The following is a 20469-nucleotide window of genomic DNA, read 5'->3' as shown; positions in this document are numbered from 1 at the left end:
TGGCTTTAGCATATAAGTGTTTAGTTCTTCCTTGAGATCATATTTCTCCTCTTTTGTATCTCAAATTGTTCCCTGCGATTACCCCCATGACCCCAGTGAGGATAAGTGGCATAGAAAAAGGATAGATGGTTGGCAAAAGAAAAGAAAACATGGTTTGCTCCACATTTTTAAATAAAATTATAATTAAAATGGACTTATTGAGCACGATGTGGCTATTAAAATATGACTTTAACATTAGCACTGTCGCTCACATTTATGCTCGTATTGTAATGTTGCTGTTATCTTAAAGGGGACCTCCTGTATTATGCTTCCTTGGCTATCTTTTGCATTGAGTCATGGACTCCTATAGAGTGGCATACAGTTCTTCCAGATTCTGCCTGCTTTTCTGCAGTGTTTGCATGGACTTGGTGCTTTCCGCCCAAACTGTCCGTTTTAATTTAGTCCACCCCCAGCCCTCCTCTAGGTATGCCCACTCCACTGTGATGGGATGTGCCAGAAAAGTTGTAGGACTGTTGATGTTGACCACATTCTTTGACGTGAAGGGCATCATCTAGTTCAAGAGTTTGTCAGAGGGCCAGGCTATTGACGCATCTCGACAAAAAGATCCTTTGTTTTGGTGTAGAGGTGAGCGTTGTGACAGGACAACTCATGGCTGCATCACAACAACAATGTGGTCAGCATCCCACAGTTCCTGGCAGAGAAGAACTTTAGCCTGCTGGAGGGACCAGGCTCAAGGATGTCATCAAGGGGACCCTTTTTGAAATTGTGGACGACATCAAGATGTCTATGACGACAAAGCTGAGAAGGATCCCTGAAGAATTCTTCCAGGAGTGCATGAAGGTGTGGCAGAGAAGTGCATTCAACTCTATAGGGACTACTTCAAGGGGTAACTTGCAGTTTATAGATTGGATTTCAAATACTGTATATCTTTTGTGACTCCAGTTCTGGAACTTTTCTGATAGACCTCATATTCTTTCCACATAGAATATGTTTGGTAAGTCTTATGTGACTTTTTCACAACTCAAGTATTACTTAGAATAACAGCAACATCCATGAGCACTTTTAGAACTGAGGGTCACAGGTTCGGGTCACAGGTTCAAGGTCCACTGCACTGCATACGGAAGGCAAACCTGAATTTCCCTTGAGCCATACTCTGAAACTCCCAAGTTCTCAGGGTCATGATGGTTCCTCCCACCTCACTCTGACAGTAACAGTAACACTCCTGATCAAAATTTTAAGACAAGTTAGAGTAAAATTATTCATTCATTCATTCATTTTCTACCTCTTATCCTCACGAGGGTCATAGGGGGTGCTGGAGCCTATCCCTATGGAGGACCAAAACTGCCAAAATAAAAAATAAATATAAATGGAAATAAAAACTAAAATAAAAAAAATATTTATGTATATATTTTTTTATTTTTGTTTTTATTTCCATTTATATTTATTTTTTTTACAAAAATAAAAAAAAATCAAAAAATTAAATACAAAAAAATAAATATAAATGGAAATAAAAACTAAAATTAAAAATATTTATGTATATATTTTTTTATTTTTGTTTTTATTTCCATTTATATTTATTTTTTGTATTTAATTTAAAAAAAAAAAAATAAAAAAATTAAATACAAAAAAATAAATATAAATGGAAATAAAAACTAAAATAAAAAAATATTTATGTATATATTTTTTTATTTTTGTTGGAAAACTGCTTGTAGTATTTAACGTGGTGCTTTTGGGAAAAATACAGTCAACAAGGCTGACAGATTTGTTCCCTTTTTGCCATGTTCATGTTCATTTCACTAATCACTAATAAACAATACATTTCGCAACTTCTGATCAATCCATGTCAATTTCCTATCCAATTCACTTTATTTATATAGCACATTTTCCAAAAGTGCTGCACAGACTAGTAAAATAAAAAAGTAAAAATAAAAAACAATAAATAAAGATACAAATTGAATTTAATCCAAAACTAAAAGATCATTTAAGAAATAAAATAGTAAAATATATATTAAAATATTAAAAACAAGAAGCAAAGCAATAAAAGTTTAAAAAAAACAATTAAAATAAAAGACAGAACTAAAAAACACAGGACCATACGACTCACTCCGAGTTAAAAGCCAGAGAATAAAAGTGGGTTTTAAGACGAGACTTAAAGCTTTCAATATTAGGCGCCTTTTTTACTTGGGAGGGGAGAGAGTTCCATAGCTTGGGGCCAACCACAGAAAAGGCTCGGTCTCCCCTGGTCTTAAGTCTCGTCTTGGGCACCACAAATTTCACATTTAAAAACAATGTACAGATTTAAGCCCCAGCCATTTTCAGTTAAGCCAGACCCACATTCGGTTTATGCCTGCTCACTTTGAGTCTTCTTCACCACGTGGGGGAACATTCCCATGAGCATCTTGGAAGCACTGACATCAAGCATGCTCAATCAATTTTTGAGGTGAATAACAAGAATGGTGCAGCTCACTCATTACTGGGTCCTTCTCTGAACTGTCTTCTATCTATTTTAGGGGGGGTTGGGGGTTGCTATGGTCTTACAAACTTCTGATTAACTGATGAAGAGCCTATTTCAGTTTAATGGTTGTTGCAATAAATTGATTACTGCCAAAATAATTGGTGACTTCGTCCTTTGCGAAATGTAAATTCTTTTTTTGATCAGGAGTACATCTTACTAAAGATTTAATGCAAGCCTTCCTTGCAGTGATGATGTATTTATTATACACATTGGTTAGTCAGGATTGAGCCCTTATCACATCAGCTGTCAAAATCAAAGCCAAAAAAATTCATATTCACTTACATTAAAAGGATTTCTATTTCTTAATCTCTCTGTTAGCGATATATGTGTGTCTTGCTGCAGCATTATCTTTAGTGCAGATTTTTTAAAATTCAAATTACCAGTATAAAATTTACAAAATCGACATAAATAGCATAAATAGTCATTTTATGTGCATAATTCACAAGCCCATGATATTACCTCAGTTGGTTTTCTGTTCACTTACCCAGCTTTCTTTGTGTTAGGAACAAACTGCTCTGAAGTCATTGGAAAGGAAAACTGCAAGAAAATGTGCACCAACGGGACGTGTGTTCAAGTGTCATCTACCTCCTTCAAATGCTTCTGTGGTGCCGAATTCTCAGGTAGGCCGTTTAGCAAATGTTCAACCATGTCATTCACCTCGGGGGCCTCTCTCTCTGGAAAAGGTCAAAGTTAAAAACTTTTTTTTTTTTTATCAAAGATCAACATTTCCTTGTAGGCTTTCAACTTGATCACACTTTATTTTTTATTTGTGATCATAATCATTGCGGCAGCCATTTTAAATCAAATACTTCATTATAGCTATAATGATCAAAAGTCATTGGCTGCCACATTGATTAATGCTGTTATGATTGAACTCATGCAGGATTTCACAATGAAAAAAAAAGTGCTGCCTTTCATGATTAAAATTTAGCCAACTGATTTTTTAAAATTCCAAATAAACCAATATGTTTCCCCCTGCTATTGAAACTGGGCACTGTAAACATTTGAGTACCGATGTTTTATTAATATGTCCATCACAACTTTTTATCACTTTCTTGTGTCTTCCAGCTAAACGATGGCAATTCAAGTAATAAAAATGTACTTTAACTTCAAACTATGAATTATTTATGATCGTCATTAATGTCCCTTGCTGAATTCCTTGAATGAATCCTATAATTCTTCTCCCTCATGGTGATGTGAGCATTTTAACTGCTACGATTATTAGACCCAAATATACAGTGCATCCGGAAAGTATTCACAGCGCTTCACTTTTTCTACATTTTGTCATGTTACAGCCTCATTCCAAACTGTATTAAATTAATCTCTTACCTCAAAATTCTACACAAAATACTCCATTATGACAATGTGAAAAAAGATTTTTTTGACATGTTTTGAATTTATTAAAAATAGAAAACAAAAAAATCACATTTACATTATTCACAGCCTTTGCTTAATACTTTGTTGATCCACCTTTGGCAGCAATTACAGCCTCAAGTCTTTTTGAATATGATCCCACAAGTTTAGCACACCTATCTTTAGGCAGTTTTGCCCATTCTTCTTTGCAATAAGTCTCAAGCTCCATCAGGTTGGATGGGAGACGTCTGTGCACAGCCATTTTCAGATCTCTCCAGAGATGTTCGATCGGATTCAAGTCTGGACTCTGGCTGGGCCACTCCAGGACATTCACGGAGTGGTTCTGAAGCCAATCTTTTGAGATCTTGGCTGTGTGCTAATGTCTACTGTCTATATGGTCAAGGTACATGACCAGTCTACTGAGGTCAAGAGCGCTCTGGAGCAGGTTTTCATCCAGGATATCTCTATATATTGCTGCATTCATTTTTCCTTCTATCCTGACTAGTCTGCCAGTTCCTGCTGCTGAAAAACATCCCCACAGCATGATGCTGCCACCACCATGCTTCACTGTAGGGATGGTATTGGCCTGGTGATGAGCAGTGCCTGGTTTCCTCCAAACATGGCGCCTGGCATTCACACCAAAGAGTTCAATCTTTGTCTCATCAGACCAGATAATTTTGTTTCTCATGGTCTGAGAGTCATTCAGGTGCTTTTTGGCAAATTCCAGACGGGCTGCCATGTTCCTTTTACTAAAGAGTGGCTTTCGTCTGGCCACTCTACCATACAGGCCTGATTGGTGGATTGCTGCAGAGATGGTTGTCCTTCTGGAAGGCTCTCCTCTCTCCACAGAGGAACGCTGGAGCTCTGACAGAGTGACCATCGGGGCCTTGGTCACCTCCCTGACTAAGGCCCTTCTTCCCCGATCGCTCAGTTTAGAAGGCCGGCCAGCTCTAGGAAGAGTCCTGGTGGTTCCAAACGTCTTCCATTTACGAATAATGGAGGCCACTGTGCTCATTGGGACCTTCAAAGCAGCAGAAATTTTTCTGTATCCTTCCCCAGATTTGTGCCTCAAGACAATCCTGTCTCGCAGGTCTACAGACAGTTCTTTTGACTTCATGCTTGGTGTTTGTGCTCTGACATGCACAGTCAACTGTGGGACCTTATATAGACAGTTATTATATTTCCAAATCATGTCCAATCAACTGAATTTACTGCAGGTGGACTCCAATTAAGCTGTAGAAAGATCTCAAGGATGATCAGTGGAAAAAAGATGCACCTGAGCTCAATTTTGAGCTTCATGGCAAAGGCTGTGAATACTTATGTAAATGTGATTTCTTAGTTTTCTATTTTTAATAAATTCAAAAAAAGTAAAAAAAAAAAACTTTTTCACATTGTCATAATGGAGTATTTTGTGTAGAATTTTGAGGTAAGAGATTAAATTAATACAATTTGGAATGAGGCTGTAACGTGACAAAATGTGGAAAAAGTGAAGTGCTGTGAATACTTTCCGGATGCACTGTACCTCTGTGCCGAACAGAATGAAAGAATACACATTTTATCACATGCATAAACCTCAAACCAACAAATGATACTGAATCGGGACTAGCCTTTCAATACTGAGTAATACTAACAAATATATGCTCAAATTCCATTTTTCCTTTTAAGACTTTTACAATGGTTTATAATATTGCTTCAAGAAAAACTGTTCATTGCAAATTAATTAAAGTCGAAAAAGTGGTTCCCGTTACATGCATTCTTGGCAGCATCTTTTTAACTGTTTTTATATCTTTAGAATGCACAGAAAATAGAGAGACACATGTGTTCGTGTCTCACATAAGAATTGGGGATGATGGGAACCATTCCAAAAAATGTTACCTTTAATTGCCGCTGCTTTCCCCAGAAATCTCCTCCTCGGGGTGCTTTTCCATCGCTGTGCTTTCCTTCTGTACCTTCAGCTTCTTGGGAGTTCTCATGGAGTTTTCCCTCCTCCTCTTCTCTGCTGCAGTTTCCTCATTAATCAAGAAGAAGCTGGTGGCTGCTCCATAGCTGGCTGCCCTCATAGGCCAAAGTCTATGCGCACAGAATAATGAGCTGAGCTCGTGGGACGTTTCAAATGAGATTTCCTTTTGTTTTGACTGTCCTCCACTCTACCTCTGGGGTATCCATTGCGGAGTATTAACATCTTTATTGGTCCATTTCAATTTGCCACGAGGTGTTAATTGTTTTTATCTCTTTCTCATTTTGTTGGCAACAATATCGCATTTTGGAAATATAATTAGTCGTAAATATGCAGTCATCAACCTTGTTAACCAGTTTAATTGTAGTACATACAGATAAATTGTTGTTCCTTTACTCATGTTGAATCACCATTGTTAATCTCTGCACTAATGAGGGCCTTTTTACAAGGTGAGGAACTATATTTGTTTACTTAAAGTGCTTATGACAATTGTTTGCAAAAAACAATAACCATATTCACTTCATGAACATTTTTGTCACACTGCTGTAATTCACCAGTAAACAACTATAAAATACAAGTGAAATGAAGTTGTGATTATCAACCCATCTTGACTGTGACGTTATGCCTGAGGACACTTTCTGGCAACTGCACTGATCAAAACACAGCCATGGACGCACATCAAAGCAAAGAAAAATATATATTCACATCAATGACACAATAATAACATTGACTGATATTGTGTTATGTTCAATAGAATATATTGTACATTGTTACTATATACCAGAGGTGTGGACTTGGTGTGGGCTTGATACAAATATGACTCAAGTTACAATTTTGATGACTTTGACCTGACAATATCATCAAAGACGTGCAACTCAACTAGTACTGGACTAGTACTGTATGTATTGTATTTACCAATAAATGATTTAAATTGCTAAATTAAACATGACAGCGTCATCAAATAAAATATAAAAAACAGTGAAGACGGTAGCAGCTCCCGCCTGCATTGCAGTGCCATCACACAGCAAACAAAGCACGTCCCATGTTGATGCTGACCCAAATGCTCATTTGTTGACCTGACTTCACCGCATGGCACTCCCAGATTAACAAACATACACCGCATCCAGAGTACTGCATTTATTTTTATCGTTTTGGATCAGCTAAACATTTTCCACATACCACATTATACCTTGGCTTACACGATATATAATAATAACAATGTACCGATGGCCCGGGGCAAGTTAAACCAAAATTCGTGCAAGTAAATCTAATCAGTGATATTCCCGTGGGGCAAGTGCACTTTGGCATGCCATACTGCCAAGAGTTTTTTTTTAAAGCGGTTCTTGTTGGGTGTTGGTAAAACACAGACTGCGTAATTTCGGTGGTAATTTGCAAAGCAATCCTTGCAATGGACCAATCAGAATCGTTTATTTAGACCGCGGTCCGTAATCCACAGTCTGCGTTTTACCCACACCCGTTGTTCGCGATCAACCAATCAGCAATCGTTTGACTACAAAAACATCCATCATGGCGTCGCTTCCAACATCGTCTAATTCTGAAGGAAACAGCAAAAAGTGATGAAGCAGTGCCTCCAAAACAAGTATTTTATTAGCGGCAGCAAATCAAATATCACTGCTTACTACGACTACCATGTGTAAGGTATTATTTATTTTATTATTTTATTTATTTGAGATTCTCATGTGATGCCACAAAAAATTACATGATATCATTATGGCAGTCTTTTCATTTTACATGGGGCAAGTTCGGGCAAGTAGTTCTCACCTTAAGGATTCCCTATGGGCAAGTCATTTTGGTTTTTAATGTAGAACCCTGTAGTATCGCAAACGTAATGTAGGTCAATTGCATGGCATTAAATAAAAAATCGACATCAGCCTATCATCCATCCTCACTATGACCTTTGCCTTTAATTAATTCCATTATTCTGCCATATAAAGACATACACGCCGACAGTAATACTACCTTTGTTTACCGCTACTGAGCTAACTTTTTGAAACTTCAAAACTTAAGGATAGATTTGAAACTGAAAAGATGGACAAAGTAAAAAGCCAAAAACGAATTACATCCACACGGAATGAGAGGAGAACTTTTTATCACTGTCATGTGGGACTGGCTTTAAGTTAAGGCAATGCAATGTAAAGAAAAGTCTCATCAATATAGGATTACTGATGCCTAGTGAACAGAATAATATTTGTCTTTCAATATTGTTTAAGTAAAAATTGTCAACCAAACACTAATCATTTAGTATTTAATACATTTTCGAAAAACTGGGATAGAGCGAAAGAAAAATGTTCTAACCGTGATGTAGCGAGGGACGACTGATGGTCTCCGACCACCGGGTCGCCGAGGCGTTCCGATGCCAGCTGCAAGACATAATCCCTTCAAAGGATGGGAATGAGTCATGCCTCTGACAAATACTGCAACCCTTTTTCCCAAGAATGTTCTACCAATTTCTAAACGGTACCATTGAAATGCTTTTTTAAGTGTGACAAAAAGGTGTTACACAAAGGTAGTCAAGGTTGTATTCCCCTTTTCATTGCAGAACCGCCTTGTGAGAGAACATCCACTTGTGATCAAAATCCATGCAGAAACGGGGGCATATGTGAGGAGACTCCCAAAGGTCCGGTCTGTCATTGTCCTGAAAGCTTTGTGGGCCTCTACTGCGACGCCAGAGCTGCCTTTGATTGCATGTCAAATGCATGTCATGAAGAGCAAATTTGCAGTGCAGGACAGCATGTGAGCACTTCATTTTCCTTATTTGTTTTCTCTCAGAGGGACATAAACATAGAATGACAAGCCAAAATTAATGTAGTCGCATGAAATATGATCAAATGGCTTCACTCTAAAGGCAGATGCAGCAATTAATATTTCTTCCTGAAGATGAGCTTTGGGAAAGAGTGTTTTTCATTTGGCAATTTGATTAAATGACCCAAAAGATATTTCACCTTTCACTGGATTTTTTAAATTGTCTTCCAACAGTTTAAAAAGGCTGTCAAGCTTTTCATGCTGAGTAGGATAGAAAATAGTAGAAGATATACTCGACATTTTTAACTGGAAATGGCAATAGAAAATAGCAAATTATTTGAGATGTACTGTTAAATATTGAAACAGCACTCCTATAGGCACCCTTACACTCTATATTACCCAGTATAGTTTATATAATAACAGAAAATATGCAATTTAAGACATTAACTATGACTCATGCGTGTTTGTTGCTGTAAATGCTTCTAGCACATCTGGCAGATAAGAACAAACATTGAGGCTTCAGAGTTGACTTTAAGTTTGGCGCAAGTTACGACCGCAACAGTATTTTGTGTTGGGGATTATTGTGGATTATTGTCTCTGTGTGGAGTTTGCATGTTCTCCCCGTGCATGCGTGGGTTTTCTCCAGGTACTCCGGTTTCCTCCCACATTCCAAAAACATGCTAGGTTAATTAGCCACTCCAAGTTGTCCATAGGTATGAATGTGAGTGTGAATGGTTGTTTGACTATATGTGCTCACAGTCACAGTCCAGGCCGGAAGACAGCTGGGATAGGCTCCAGCATGCTTGCGACCCTCGTGAGGATAAGCGGTAGAAAATGGATGTATGGATTATTGTGCCTGTGTTAGATGATTAAAACCTGTAATAAAAGTATGGGATGTCACAACCAAAAGTGGAACTGAAAATGTGGGGGGGTTCTGAAATCTGAAATTGACATGGATTGATCAGAAGTTTCTATATTTATTATTATTCCGCTATATGTGTGCTGTGTATGTGTATGTGAGTCAGTGATCTGTAAGACTTAAAACTTATATTATTATTAATGATCTTTGTGAAGTTGGTGATTGATGCTAACATGCAATAATGGCCGCCTGTAGAGTTCATCCAGAGAGAGGTGGTCGCGGTGTGTGACTGGCCAATCACCGAGCGGGAAGAGTGAATACAAAATGAGCATTTTCTTTCTATGGATAATGACAAAATGTACTCGTTTCGGAGGTGAACAAAGGTTCACCAAGGTCTTCTTGAAATGTTGGTTGGTTTCCAAATTGCTTTTGAGGTTTGAGATCAAATTTTGAGATTCTACAGCACTAGAATGTATTTTTATTGTAAAATGTGCCATACTTACAAATACAACGCATATAACACTAATTTCAGAATTGATTCCAACATCGAACAAAGGCACACTTTCGGCATAATTTTCAGTGATGTGTGAAATAATCCTGCCATGTTTTCACATGATCTGCTTTGTTCTGGCTCCTGTTTGCAGGCCTCTGAGTGTGTGTGTGCAGATGGTCAAGTGGTCCCAGCATGCATGACCAGACAGCGGAACGTGTGCAGCCCATCACCGTGCCTCAACAATGCCACCTGTGTGTCCAGGGGAGGTGATTATGTGTGCAGGTGAAAAGCACAAAACACACACATAGGGATCAGTGGCTACTCTTCTAGATCTCTTTTTCCTACCCGAATGCAGCTACACGTGTTCAATAAAATTCAATAACATGTTCTGTCCACTCTTGAATAGGAAGAAAATGTATTGTCGTCCTGGATGCTCTTAATGACATCCTGGTAAAATTCAATATACAGGTGGTTCTCTGTTGCCTGTTCCGATGTTTTGTAGGTTATGAATGCGCTCCCATAAGTTCATTAACTTAATTTTGGGCCGTAAACGTGAGACTGACTTGAGAACTAGTTATAGCGCAAGCTGGTCCTCAAATACGCACCATGAGAAGCACAAGGATGCAGTGTATACTTGGCATAGTATGTGAGGAAGGCTAGCATTGCTTAATAGGTAAGTTTTTGGAATTCATTATGTCTCCCAAGCAACAATGCGCCAAAGAAAAGTAAAGCCATTGTTGTAATGTGGTGTCCGAAGGCCAAAACAATTCAGGAGGCAGACTTGCAGTTCGCAAAGTCTCAGCACATTTATTTAGCTTGGCGGAGAAACTTATAGAAAACACTAAAAATAAAAAAAACATTAAATTGGAAAAAAAAAGAATGACTTGACTTCCCAAAACAACTAGAAGAAAAAAGGTATTCGCTCACATCACTGAAATCTCGCACTGCAGCCACCCCGCCACACATCCCCAGCTGCTCCTCTTATAGGCTCCCAATCTGCCCAGAATGTCCCACTTTGGTCCATAGGTTACTCTACAAAACACATCTAATCATGAAACTCTTAAAACTGGATTTCAACACCATCATCTGATGCGACCCCACTGCTACTACAACTCTCCATAAAACATGAACCCATACACATATTTCCTTACCCGAACCCAAGATTAAACACCCATCCAACCTTACAACCCCCTCCCCCAGCCCCAGTACATGGTATGGTCTGATGATGTCACTAATGACATCACCAAACTTATAAAAGCCAGAGACTCATGGCGGCTCCTTCCCAAACATTCCTGCAGGTGACTCGCTTGGTCGGTATCCCCAGGTAAGACCTGTTCGATTCCCAATTTAGCTTGGGTTAATACATCACTATCAATTATCATGACATAACTCCACAAACAATGAAATCCTGAATGCAATAATACAGGGGACAAGTGAATGAGTTCTAACTCATTAATTTTGCCACAGCCATCGCCATGATGAACATCATTAAAAGCTCACAGAGAGGAGAAACACACACCAATAGCGGCCTCTCTTTTGGTCCCGACTGTTCAACTGTCATGACCATCATTAAAGATAAAGATTAGCGAATGCTAATGAATGTCAGAAAAGTCATTTCTTTCTGTATGCTGTTACAAGGTCTGGGACAAAAGAAGGCTATCCTTCCAGACTAGACTGGGACAACATTTTAATAAAGTTGAAAGGTCTGCAAGACAGCGACAGAGATAAAAGTAAAGAATTATTATTTTTTTATTACTGTATTTTAGACGTTGTTCAAGTGTTTTGTGTTCAGTGAGAGTGGCTTACACGCCAACTTACACTGAAGCCTGACTTAGACTACTTTGAACGGAACTTCTTCATAACCCGCAGACCACCTGCATATATTCTAATTAAAAAGTAAAGACTTAAAGCCAATTGAGTTGATTTTTATCTGCTATCATCCTACATTATCCATAAATTCAAACTGCTGTTTCACAAATTTCACAAAACATCGTCGCTATTGAGCATTTTTATGTTTAATCTATTGTTTATATGAGCTGGAATTATATCTGTCGCAAACGTAAGTACTCACATTTCAGCAAGATATTTTTTTATTACAGTATATCTTCCCATGGACATGAATATAAATGAAACTTGAAGTTAGTGTACAGCTTGTATAGTAGTATAGATTTACTATCTGCTGAAAATGACTCAACACAGCCATTATTCTCTAATAGCTGTGCATCACAAATGAGCACCAAGACAGTTTAATCCAACTGTCAATTGTTGCGGCAGGCGTTTAGCACTGCATGAGTGCTGCTGGCACTTGCGAGCAACGGTTTGTTGATAAATACATCACTTCCAACATGTATTGTGACATTCTGAAGCAGTGATCCCCTTCATGGGAAAACCGGGATGCATGGCAGTTTTCCAACATGCCCAAATACACCCCCAAAGTGCAATTTTTATTGTTTTTAGAGCTGTACACTGACTAATCTTTTATATAAGAGTATAATTTATAAAGTATAGTCTTGACTAGAAATTTATCATGATCAATTGGTCCCAGACCCAGCCGAAATTCATTATAAATATACTGAATATTTTTGTAGTTTGCGCATAGAAAACCTTTTTAATGATTTTTACCATTATGAGAGCCCTGTAGTCATGAAATAATAACCCTATAGTCCACTTTGCACTCCTATTTTTCTTTGTTTTACACCACATTGCCCGACTGTAATGTACAGGGTACGGGATCACTGCAGGGACATTAAAGACAGCTGACACAATATTGTTTAGTCTAAATTTGAGAACTTTTTTCAAATGGAGTGGGGAGGAAAGACAAATACAAAGCCAAAAACTTACCACTTCCACATGGAATGGGGGATAGAAATTTTTTTTCAGTATGTCATGCGAAACTGCCAAGACTGACTCAGTGTGACATGACTGACATTACATGCCTGTGACCCTCGTGAGAATAAGCGGTATTGAGAATGAATGAATAGATTACCTACTACATTTTCATGTGAACGAGTTGCAGATGGCCTCCCCGCTAGACCATTAAAAATACAAACAAGCTTGTATTGTGCTTTTGAAACATTTCTTCAATGCAGTAAAACATTATTCTTTAAGATTACAATGTTCTTGTAGATATTAGTCGGTTTGTGGATTACATTCTTCTTGTAGATTACATTCTCTTCACTTCTCATGCTCGGTAGATGCATATCATCAAACTGAAATCTTATTTAAAACACAGGTAGCCTACAGTATATGGCGATTAATAGTGTTGTTCAGCGCCAGTGATGAATGTTCTTTTACTAAAGCTGGATGAAAAAAGTTTTTGTCTTTGTTTTTGTTGGTGACTACATTTCAGAATTCCTATTGGGATGTATTTCACATGGAAGGAAACCAAAAAGCCACTTTGACACATGCACAAATTTTGTCTCAGCAGTGGTACTCAATTCTTCATGCCAGTAAATAGGTGTGATGCATGTGTATGTGCCATTACGCCAAGAAAAATTGTATTCATTCATTTTCTACTACTTATCCTCACGAGGGTCGCAGGCGTGCTGGAGCCTAGCCCAGCTGTTTTCGGGCGAGAGGCGGGGTACACCCTGGACTGGTCGCCAGCCAATCACAGGGCACATATAGACAACCATTCACACTCACATTCATACGTATGGACAATTTTAAATATTCAGAATTTCCTCACACATGATCTTCCTGTCACTTAGTGTCAACTAGTTGTGAATGCAATGCAACATATTTGCAAACAATGCAATGGTGTTTATCAAAGCTTTCTTATAAATAACTTTTCCACCGCTTTGTAACAAATAAGGGGAATTCTTCCCTGTGAAGTTCTAACTGTACATACAATTATGCTATAGATCCATACCTTTATCTTTGGCCCATTTCTCCTCTTATTTTTACATTGTGCACCCGATGGCTTTGACTTTGTCTTTTCCATGTTTTGTTGACACAATAACACATAACTGCACTATTTAAATGATCTACTACAGTCTCCCAACTAGCAGCCAAGGCTAAACCAACTCATGTTGACCCACAAGTGCCCTTTTTTATTTTTATTTTATTTATTATTTGGCGGGTGACCAGACCAGCGTGTGCCCCTCCCCTCGCCCAAAGTCCGCTGGGATAGGTTCCAGCATACCCCAGCAAACCTAATAAAGATAAGCGGCATAGATAATGGATGAATGGATTTTTGAAGTGAAATATTATGTTTGAGGCTCTTGGTCTGCAATAGAATGAATATGATATAATATTAACAATTGAATGTGTTTTATATTTGAGCAATTACTATTGTAAGTTCCAGATTTTATCTTATAATTAACCTGAAGGCTTTGGTTTCATCCATATTACGTGGTGTTTGATCAGTTGGATTAGCTTGAGTATCATGCATGTAGAGCGTGCCCGTCTGCCATGTGCTGACTCAATGAGGATTTGGTCAGCATTAGTAAATATTTTTTTTTTCTTTCCCCTCTGGAGAATGTCCAAATTGCCCATATGGCCCATAGCTAGAACCGCCATTGGTTGTATTTTTTGTAATATTAGGTTAATAGTGGTTCTTTTAGAGTTGGGACACCATGGATCCCGGTCAGATAATGGACACTTCATTTCCAAATAGTCTCAAGTTAATTTACATAAAAAGGTTTGTTTTTTTTGAATGCCAGAGTCGGATGTAGTACTTGGCTTCAGCTCAAATGTCTGAAGGGTTACGCTTCTGTAAAAAGCTTGGGAACCACCGCTGTACACTAAATAGTACTAATAAGATGTGTGGCATTTCATGCCTTTGCACACCATTTCCGGTCACAAATTGTGTGCCTTATGTGTAACTTATGTATAGAACAGAACACAAACAATGTGCAAACTAGGCTTCATACTTTTCGAGTGTACCATCTAAATGACTCGCATTGTTATGGCGAATTACAGGACAATGCACAGGCAAAAAATTGTGCAAGTGTCAAGGTGGCATAAGCTGTCTCATGATGGTTTAACTTGGCTAAGAAAATATCAGGAATTTCAGAAGTAGAAAACTGAATAACAACATAATTGACAGCACTGCAGTATATACACAGGTATTAGTCTACAAGAGAGAACTTGCAAAGATTGTGACGTTTTCTTTGATACCTGCTTATGATGGAAAAAAATTGTGTGTAAAAAAACATGGTGTAGTTTCCATTAATTGCCATTACTTTAAAAGTTAAAAAGTTATATTTTGTACTTTTACTTAAAAAATATCAATCTAAGCTTTGTCCCGGAAAGTTATGGAAACTTGCAGAAGCCATAATGTTCAATATTTAACCTTTGGAGTCTCAGACTTATGTAAACCTTATCTCAAATCACATATTGTACATTAAGGAGCCTTCGTAGTATAATGCTACAGACTTTGCAGAAGGCATGAGGTCCATTCTTGCCAGGGTTGCATAAGGAAGGGCATTTGGCGTCAAAACAAAGTCAAAACCATTCATGCTATTGACTTCCTAAGCCGGCAGTGGAAAAGAAAAACCGGAATCAACCATCAAGACTTGACGTGAAAATATCATTTTAAATAAAATGTATGTAAATGTATGTAAACTAATTTGCTCCCTGCACAATCATCTCTATGACACTGGACATTGACCTCCTCTCGACAGATGTTTGCGGCCGTTTTCCGGGAAGAATTGTGAAGAAGTAATCGACTACTGCCAGCTGCTCAATATCAACTGCCTAAATGAGGGATTGTGTTTGAGTGTAATTGGAGGATATCAGGTGAGTAATTCAATGTCTCGGTCATAATCAAATACTCTCAGTCCCTAGAAATATGTCTCATGTTGCACCTGGAAGCATCACATGATGGCCACTAATAGAACATTGATTAGTTTTATAGTGACAGATGCTCTAAATTAGCTGTGAACAATTGCTTATTTTTTTGCTGAACATGAAACTATTTCACTTGCGTTTAACACTCCAAATAAGACGAATGCATGTCACAAAAGTCTTTCCGGCTCTGGTTCCTAGATATGTGCTCCCTAAGTCTGTCAATAAGGGGGGCAAAGAAGCAGAATGGTATGATCTGTCTGCAGATAGCACTCATCTAATTGTAGACCATTAATTAATTAATTAATGTAATCGCATTGCACAGCCAAGACAGCTTCTTTTTTAATTTGCCTCTCTTTGCTCACTTGTCACAAACACCTGTATTTTTACAACACCCGAGACTCCTTTGTGATGCCCCAGAGCTCCTAATTATTGTCAGCCTTGTTGCATTAAACCTTTGAGAGAATTAACTACAACCTCTGCTTTGTTTTGGTGAACCCATCAACATAGAGGTCAAGCATATTAAAGGAGTAGTGCTCCTATGGATTGATTTTGTCGTATCGGTATGTGTTTTTTTTTTTAATAAGCAGCACTGTGGGGTCTTACCGAAGGGTCTATAGTTACCATCCCCAGTACTACATACAGTAAAGTCTTGTTATATCGATATCGGTTATAACGAATTACTGCTTATTACGATACTATTTTCATTTCCCGGCAAATTTCTAGTCTTTTATGATATAATTAGTTCCGTTAGTACGATACCCGGTTATTATGATAATCCGGTTACTACGATGTCCTTTTCATCTCCCGCCAGCCAATTTGGTCTGCTTCTATCGATACAAAAGCAGCTTAAATCAATCTTTGCTTAAGGATTTCAATACCAAAAAAGAACACGGCCAACGGCTGCTTCCAGTCAACTTTATTTTTCACACTTCCACCACCAGAGCGCAGCACACACACAGATTCCCGCACTTCCTGGTTCACAGGTCATGCTCAACCCGCCCCACATAGCTGGCCAAACACATGCCTGCAACAGAAGAACCAACTGACATAGCATACACACCTATTCCAACGAAGACACAAGCGTACAAATACATGTACTTAATTGTGTTGTATTCAGATATCTTTTTATCGCTTGCAATAATCACTGTTTTTCATATGTACATGCTGGCGTTCGTGGTTTGGTGGTGTGGTGGTGGAAGTGTGAAAAATAAAGTTGACTGGAAGCAGCCGTTCGCCGTGTTCTTTTTTGGTATTGAAATCCTTAAGCAAAGATTGATTTAAGCTGCTCGACATTGTTCTATACTATAGAACAATGTCCAGTGCATTATTGCCCACTTTTAATGCAATGCGCAGGATCGGATATATCGACACTCCGGTTATATCGATATTTTTTCCGACTCCCGACAACATCGATATAACGAGACTTTACTGTACTTATACTGCAACATGGTATATCTGCAGAGACCATTATCTATCTGACACCAATCCATAAAGGTTGAACCAAGGCAACTGGAATTTAACATTTCTTTTAAATAAACAAAAACATGGCTGTGTCATGTGAAAAGCACTGGTTCTTTTGCCCTCCTTGAGGTTTGTGCTGTCACCCATCATGTGCCTATAACATCTCTCCCCCAAAGATTGTCTCATTTCTCATTTCAAAAAAAGAGTGGCCACTAACGAGCTGTTTTACCACCAAATGAGGCAAGATGGCCATGCACTGGCCATGCCTGGCAATATCCGCAACAACTCTATTGCGACCACACCCGTGGGAAACACCCGTCAGATGCATGACGGAAAATCTTCAACAAATTAGTGTTGCCTCAGTTCACCTTTTGTGGATTACCATTACCTGCATGACCATATGACCTGAATCGACATGGACAAATTCAATACCAACGTTCCTTTCTCCGTTCTTTTTACAGTAATACATTTATATACACATACCTGCTGAATATATACACCAAAACGCGTAGTATATATACATTCAAACTCTTCTTCCGTGAAGGAAGAAATTGTCATACAATACTGCTGGGGTGTTTTTAGTGTATAAACTTTCAATTCAAATACAGACCTGATCAAAGTCTTAAGGCCAGTGAGGTTTGAAGTAGAGCTACAATATGCAAAAGAAAAAGGGGGAGTGTGTCAAAAAGCAATTCGAAAAAGTAATTTATTGAAAACAATTAAACCGTAATAGGCTGTTTATCAGATGATCAAAACTTTGAGACCATTGATCAAAAAATGACAAAAAACTCTCCAAACCAGAACAAAAAAAATGTCTCAGTAGGACTCAGTAATGAGTAGGTCCACCGCTCTTGTTAATCACTTCAAAAATCGGTTTAGGCATACTTGATGCAAGTGTTTCCAGGAGGCTATTGGGAACATTGCTTCACAAAATGGCTTCACAAAGGGCATCAAATGTCTGGAAATGACGGCCATTTTTATAAACTTCCCTTGCCATCCATCCTCAAATGTTCTGAATTGGATTTAACTCAGGGGAACATGCAGGATGGTCCAAAAGAGTGATGTTACTCTGCCCTTGGTTAAGCCAACATTGGGAACTGCAGCGTTGTCCTGTTGAAAAACTCCGCTATTACCACCCAGAACCAGACGAGGGTCCTCAGGCATGAGGGATGCCCACTGCAACATTCATTCATTCATTTTCTACCGCTTATCCTCACAAGGGTCGCGGGGGTGCTGGAGCCTATCCCAGCTGTCTTTGGGCTGGTGGCCAGCCAATCGCAGGGCACATATAGACAAACAACCATTCACACTCACATTCATACCTATGGACAATTTGGAGTCGCTAATTAACCTAGCATGTTTTTAGAATGTGGGAGGAAACCGGAGTACCCGGAAATGCAAACTCCACACAGAGATGGCCGAGGGTGGGATTGAACTTGGGTCTCCTAGTGGTGAGTTCTGCGAGCTAACCACTCGCCGGCCGCCCACTGCAACATCTACATGTAATTAGACACCGTTTGACGACCCTGCACCATCTAAATCTATGGTGTCCCACTGAATGAAACCACCCCAGATCATGATGGACCGCCCCCCCCTCCACTGTGCCGGGTAAAAAACATCTCAGGTGGGATCTCCTTGTGTTGCCAGTAACAGTAAACTGCCCTGTGCGTTGTCAGACAGCCAATCGGATCTTCTGGCTCAGTGCAGGTGTCATTTATTGGGGGTCTACCACTTGACTTATTTGTTCCGTGATGCTCAGAATCTTTAAAATCTTTTAGAATGACTGTCTTAATGCGTCCAGCCTAAGCAGCAATGGCACGCTGTGAGGGGCTTTGCTTCTGCAGCTCGAGATCCGACCACATTCAATAAGAGAAAGCTTCCGTGAGAATGCCTGACAGAAAATGAGGATTTTGAGCTGAAATTTTTGTAAACTTTTGATCAGGTGAAAAACAACCTTTTTCAGTTCATTTGTTTTTGTCTCACTCCCCCTAAAACCTCGTTAAGGTCCAAATGTGCAAAATGTATATTCTTGCAATTTTTCAGCTGGTCTGAAGATTTTGATCAGGACTGTAACTTTTCATTTTTTTTCCATTGGTCACCAAACACAGCTGCTACATTAAGCATTTCAAAGTATTTGATTTAAAGTGATTTTTTTAAAAATAAAAGTTGAAATCTGAGTCTTCCAGTAATTGAAAAAGAAATTCTAATTCCAATCTGAAATAAGATACTGTATGTCACACTCGATGACTGCAAAAAATACACCCAAAAAGTACACCCATTTCAGTGATCATATTATGATGAAACTTAGATATAACTTAGAGTACAGCTTGTATAGCAGTACAGATTTACTTTCCACTGAAAATAAGTCAACACACAACCATTATTGTCAATATTTAGTGTCAATATTGAGTGTGGGCGCCGCTGTTATCTAGCACTCCCTCAAAGCATTGAATTCTCCAAAGTGGGCGTATTTTTAATGGAATCCTCTTTCACTCCACCGTGATGACATCACTCATGGAGTGAGTGGATTTTAGACAACTTGCACTCCTCCACCTTCTGCTTGAGGATGCCCAACAGGTGCTCATTTGGGTTCAGGACTGCCATCTGGCAATCACTTCGCCACTCCTTCTCCTTCATCTTCCTCAACAAGGCACTCGGAGGTGTGTTTGGGTTTCTTATCATGTTGGAAAAGTGTCACGCTGCCCAGTTTATGCCAATGGAGGATCATGCTGTGCTTCACAGCATGGTGAAATTTGTAATGGGAATTCCCCATAATTCCCAATGTAATGCTCTAAAATCCATGTAATTGTATCTACACATCTCAAGATTAGCATATGGACCACACAGGATAAAAGAGTCATTGTGCTCAGCCTTGATTAACGTCATGTGTAATCTTATGTTTGTCTCGTCTTTGAAGCTGACATGTTCTGGGACAGTCATCAGTCGCAGTTTTGTGACTCACTCATGATGCATAATCAGTCAACATTTCCTGCTTGCTGTTCGGGAGAAACCCGGTAACTTGTGCTGTGTATGCCTACATGCAATGCTTTTCCTCATCTTGTACAAGATTAATTCATTTTTTGCAGGGGGGGGTTCCAGTTCATTGTGGAACTATATTAAAAAATAATAATTTACATAGGCTGCATGGCGGACAAATGGTTAGCGTGTAGGCCACATAGCTAGGAGACCCAAGTTCAATTCCACCCTCGGCCATCTTTGTGCAGAGTTTGCATGACGCATAGGTTTTCTCCGGGTACTTCGGTTTCCTCCCAAAT

At 38.9% G+C, this 20469-nt stretch overlaps 1 protein-coding gene across 5 annotated transcripts in view; it reads left to right on the top strand.

Moving 5' to 3' along the window:
* eys (EGF-like photoreceptor maintenance factor) overlaps positions 1 to 20469 on the top strand; it is a 224227-nt gene that overhangs the window by 13093 nt on the left and 190665 nt on the right. For 4 of the 5 annotated variants that reach the window (XM_078787403.1, XM_078787404.1, XM_078787405.1 and 1 more), the window contains exons 3-6: positions 3019 to 3135; positions 8386 to 8579; positions 10092 to 10222; positions 15568 to 15682. In XM_078787403.1, the coding sequence (XP_078643529.1) occupies positions 3019 to 3135; positions 8386 to 8579; positions 10092 to 10222; positions 15568 to 15682 (557 nt within the window). The remainder of the gene's footprint in view (positions 1 to 3018; positions 3136 to 8385; positions 8580 to 10091; positions 10223 to 15567; positions 15683 to 20469) is intronic. The other variant, XM_078787406.1, reaches the window with a different exon arrangement.

This window comes from Doryrhamphus excisus, linkage group LG20 (assembly GCF_037039965.1).
Source record: "Doryrhamphus excisus strain RoL-2023G ecotype Guam linkage group LG20, RoL_Dexc_Guam_v1.1, whole genome shotgun sequence".
In the NCBI taxonomy this organism is placed as follows: Eukaryota; Metazoa; Chordata; class Actinopteri; order Syngnathiformes; family Syngnathidae; genus Doryrhamphus; species Doryrhamphus excisus.
This window is presented reverse-complemented; position numbering and strand designations above follow the sequence as displayed.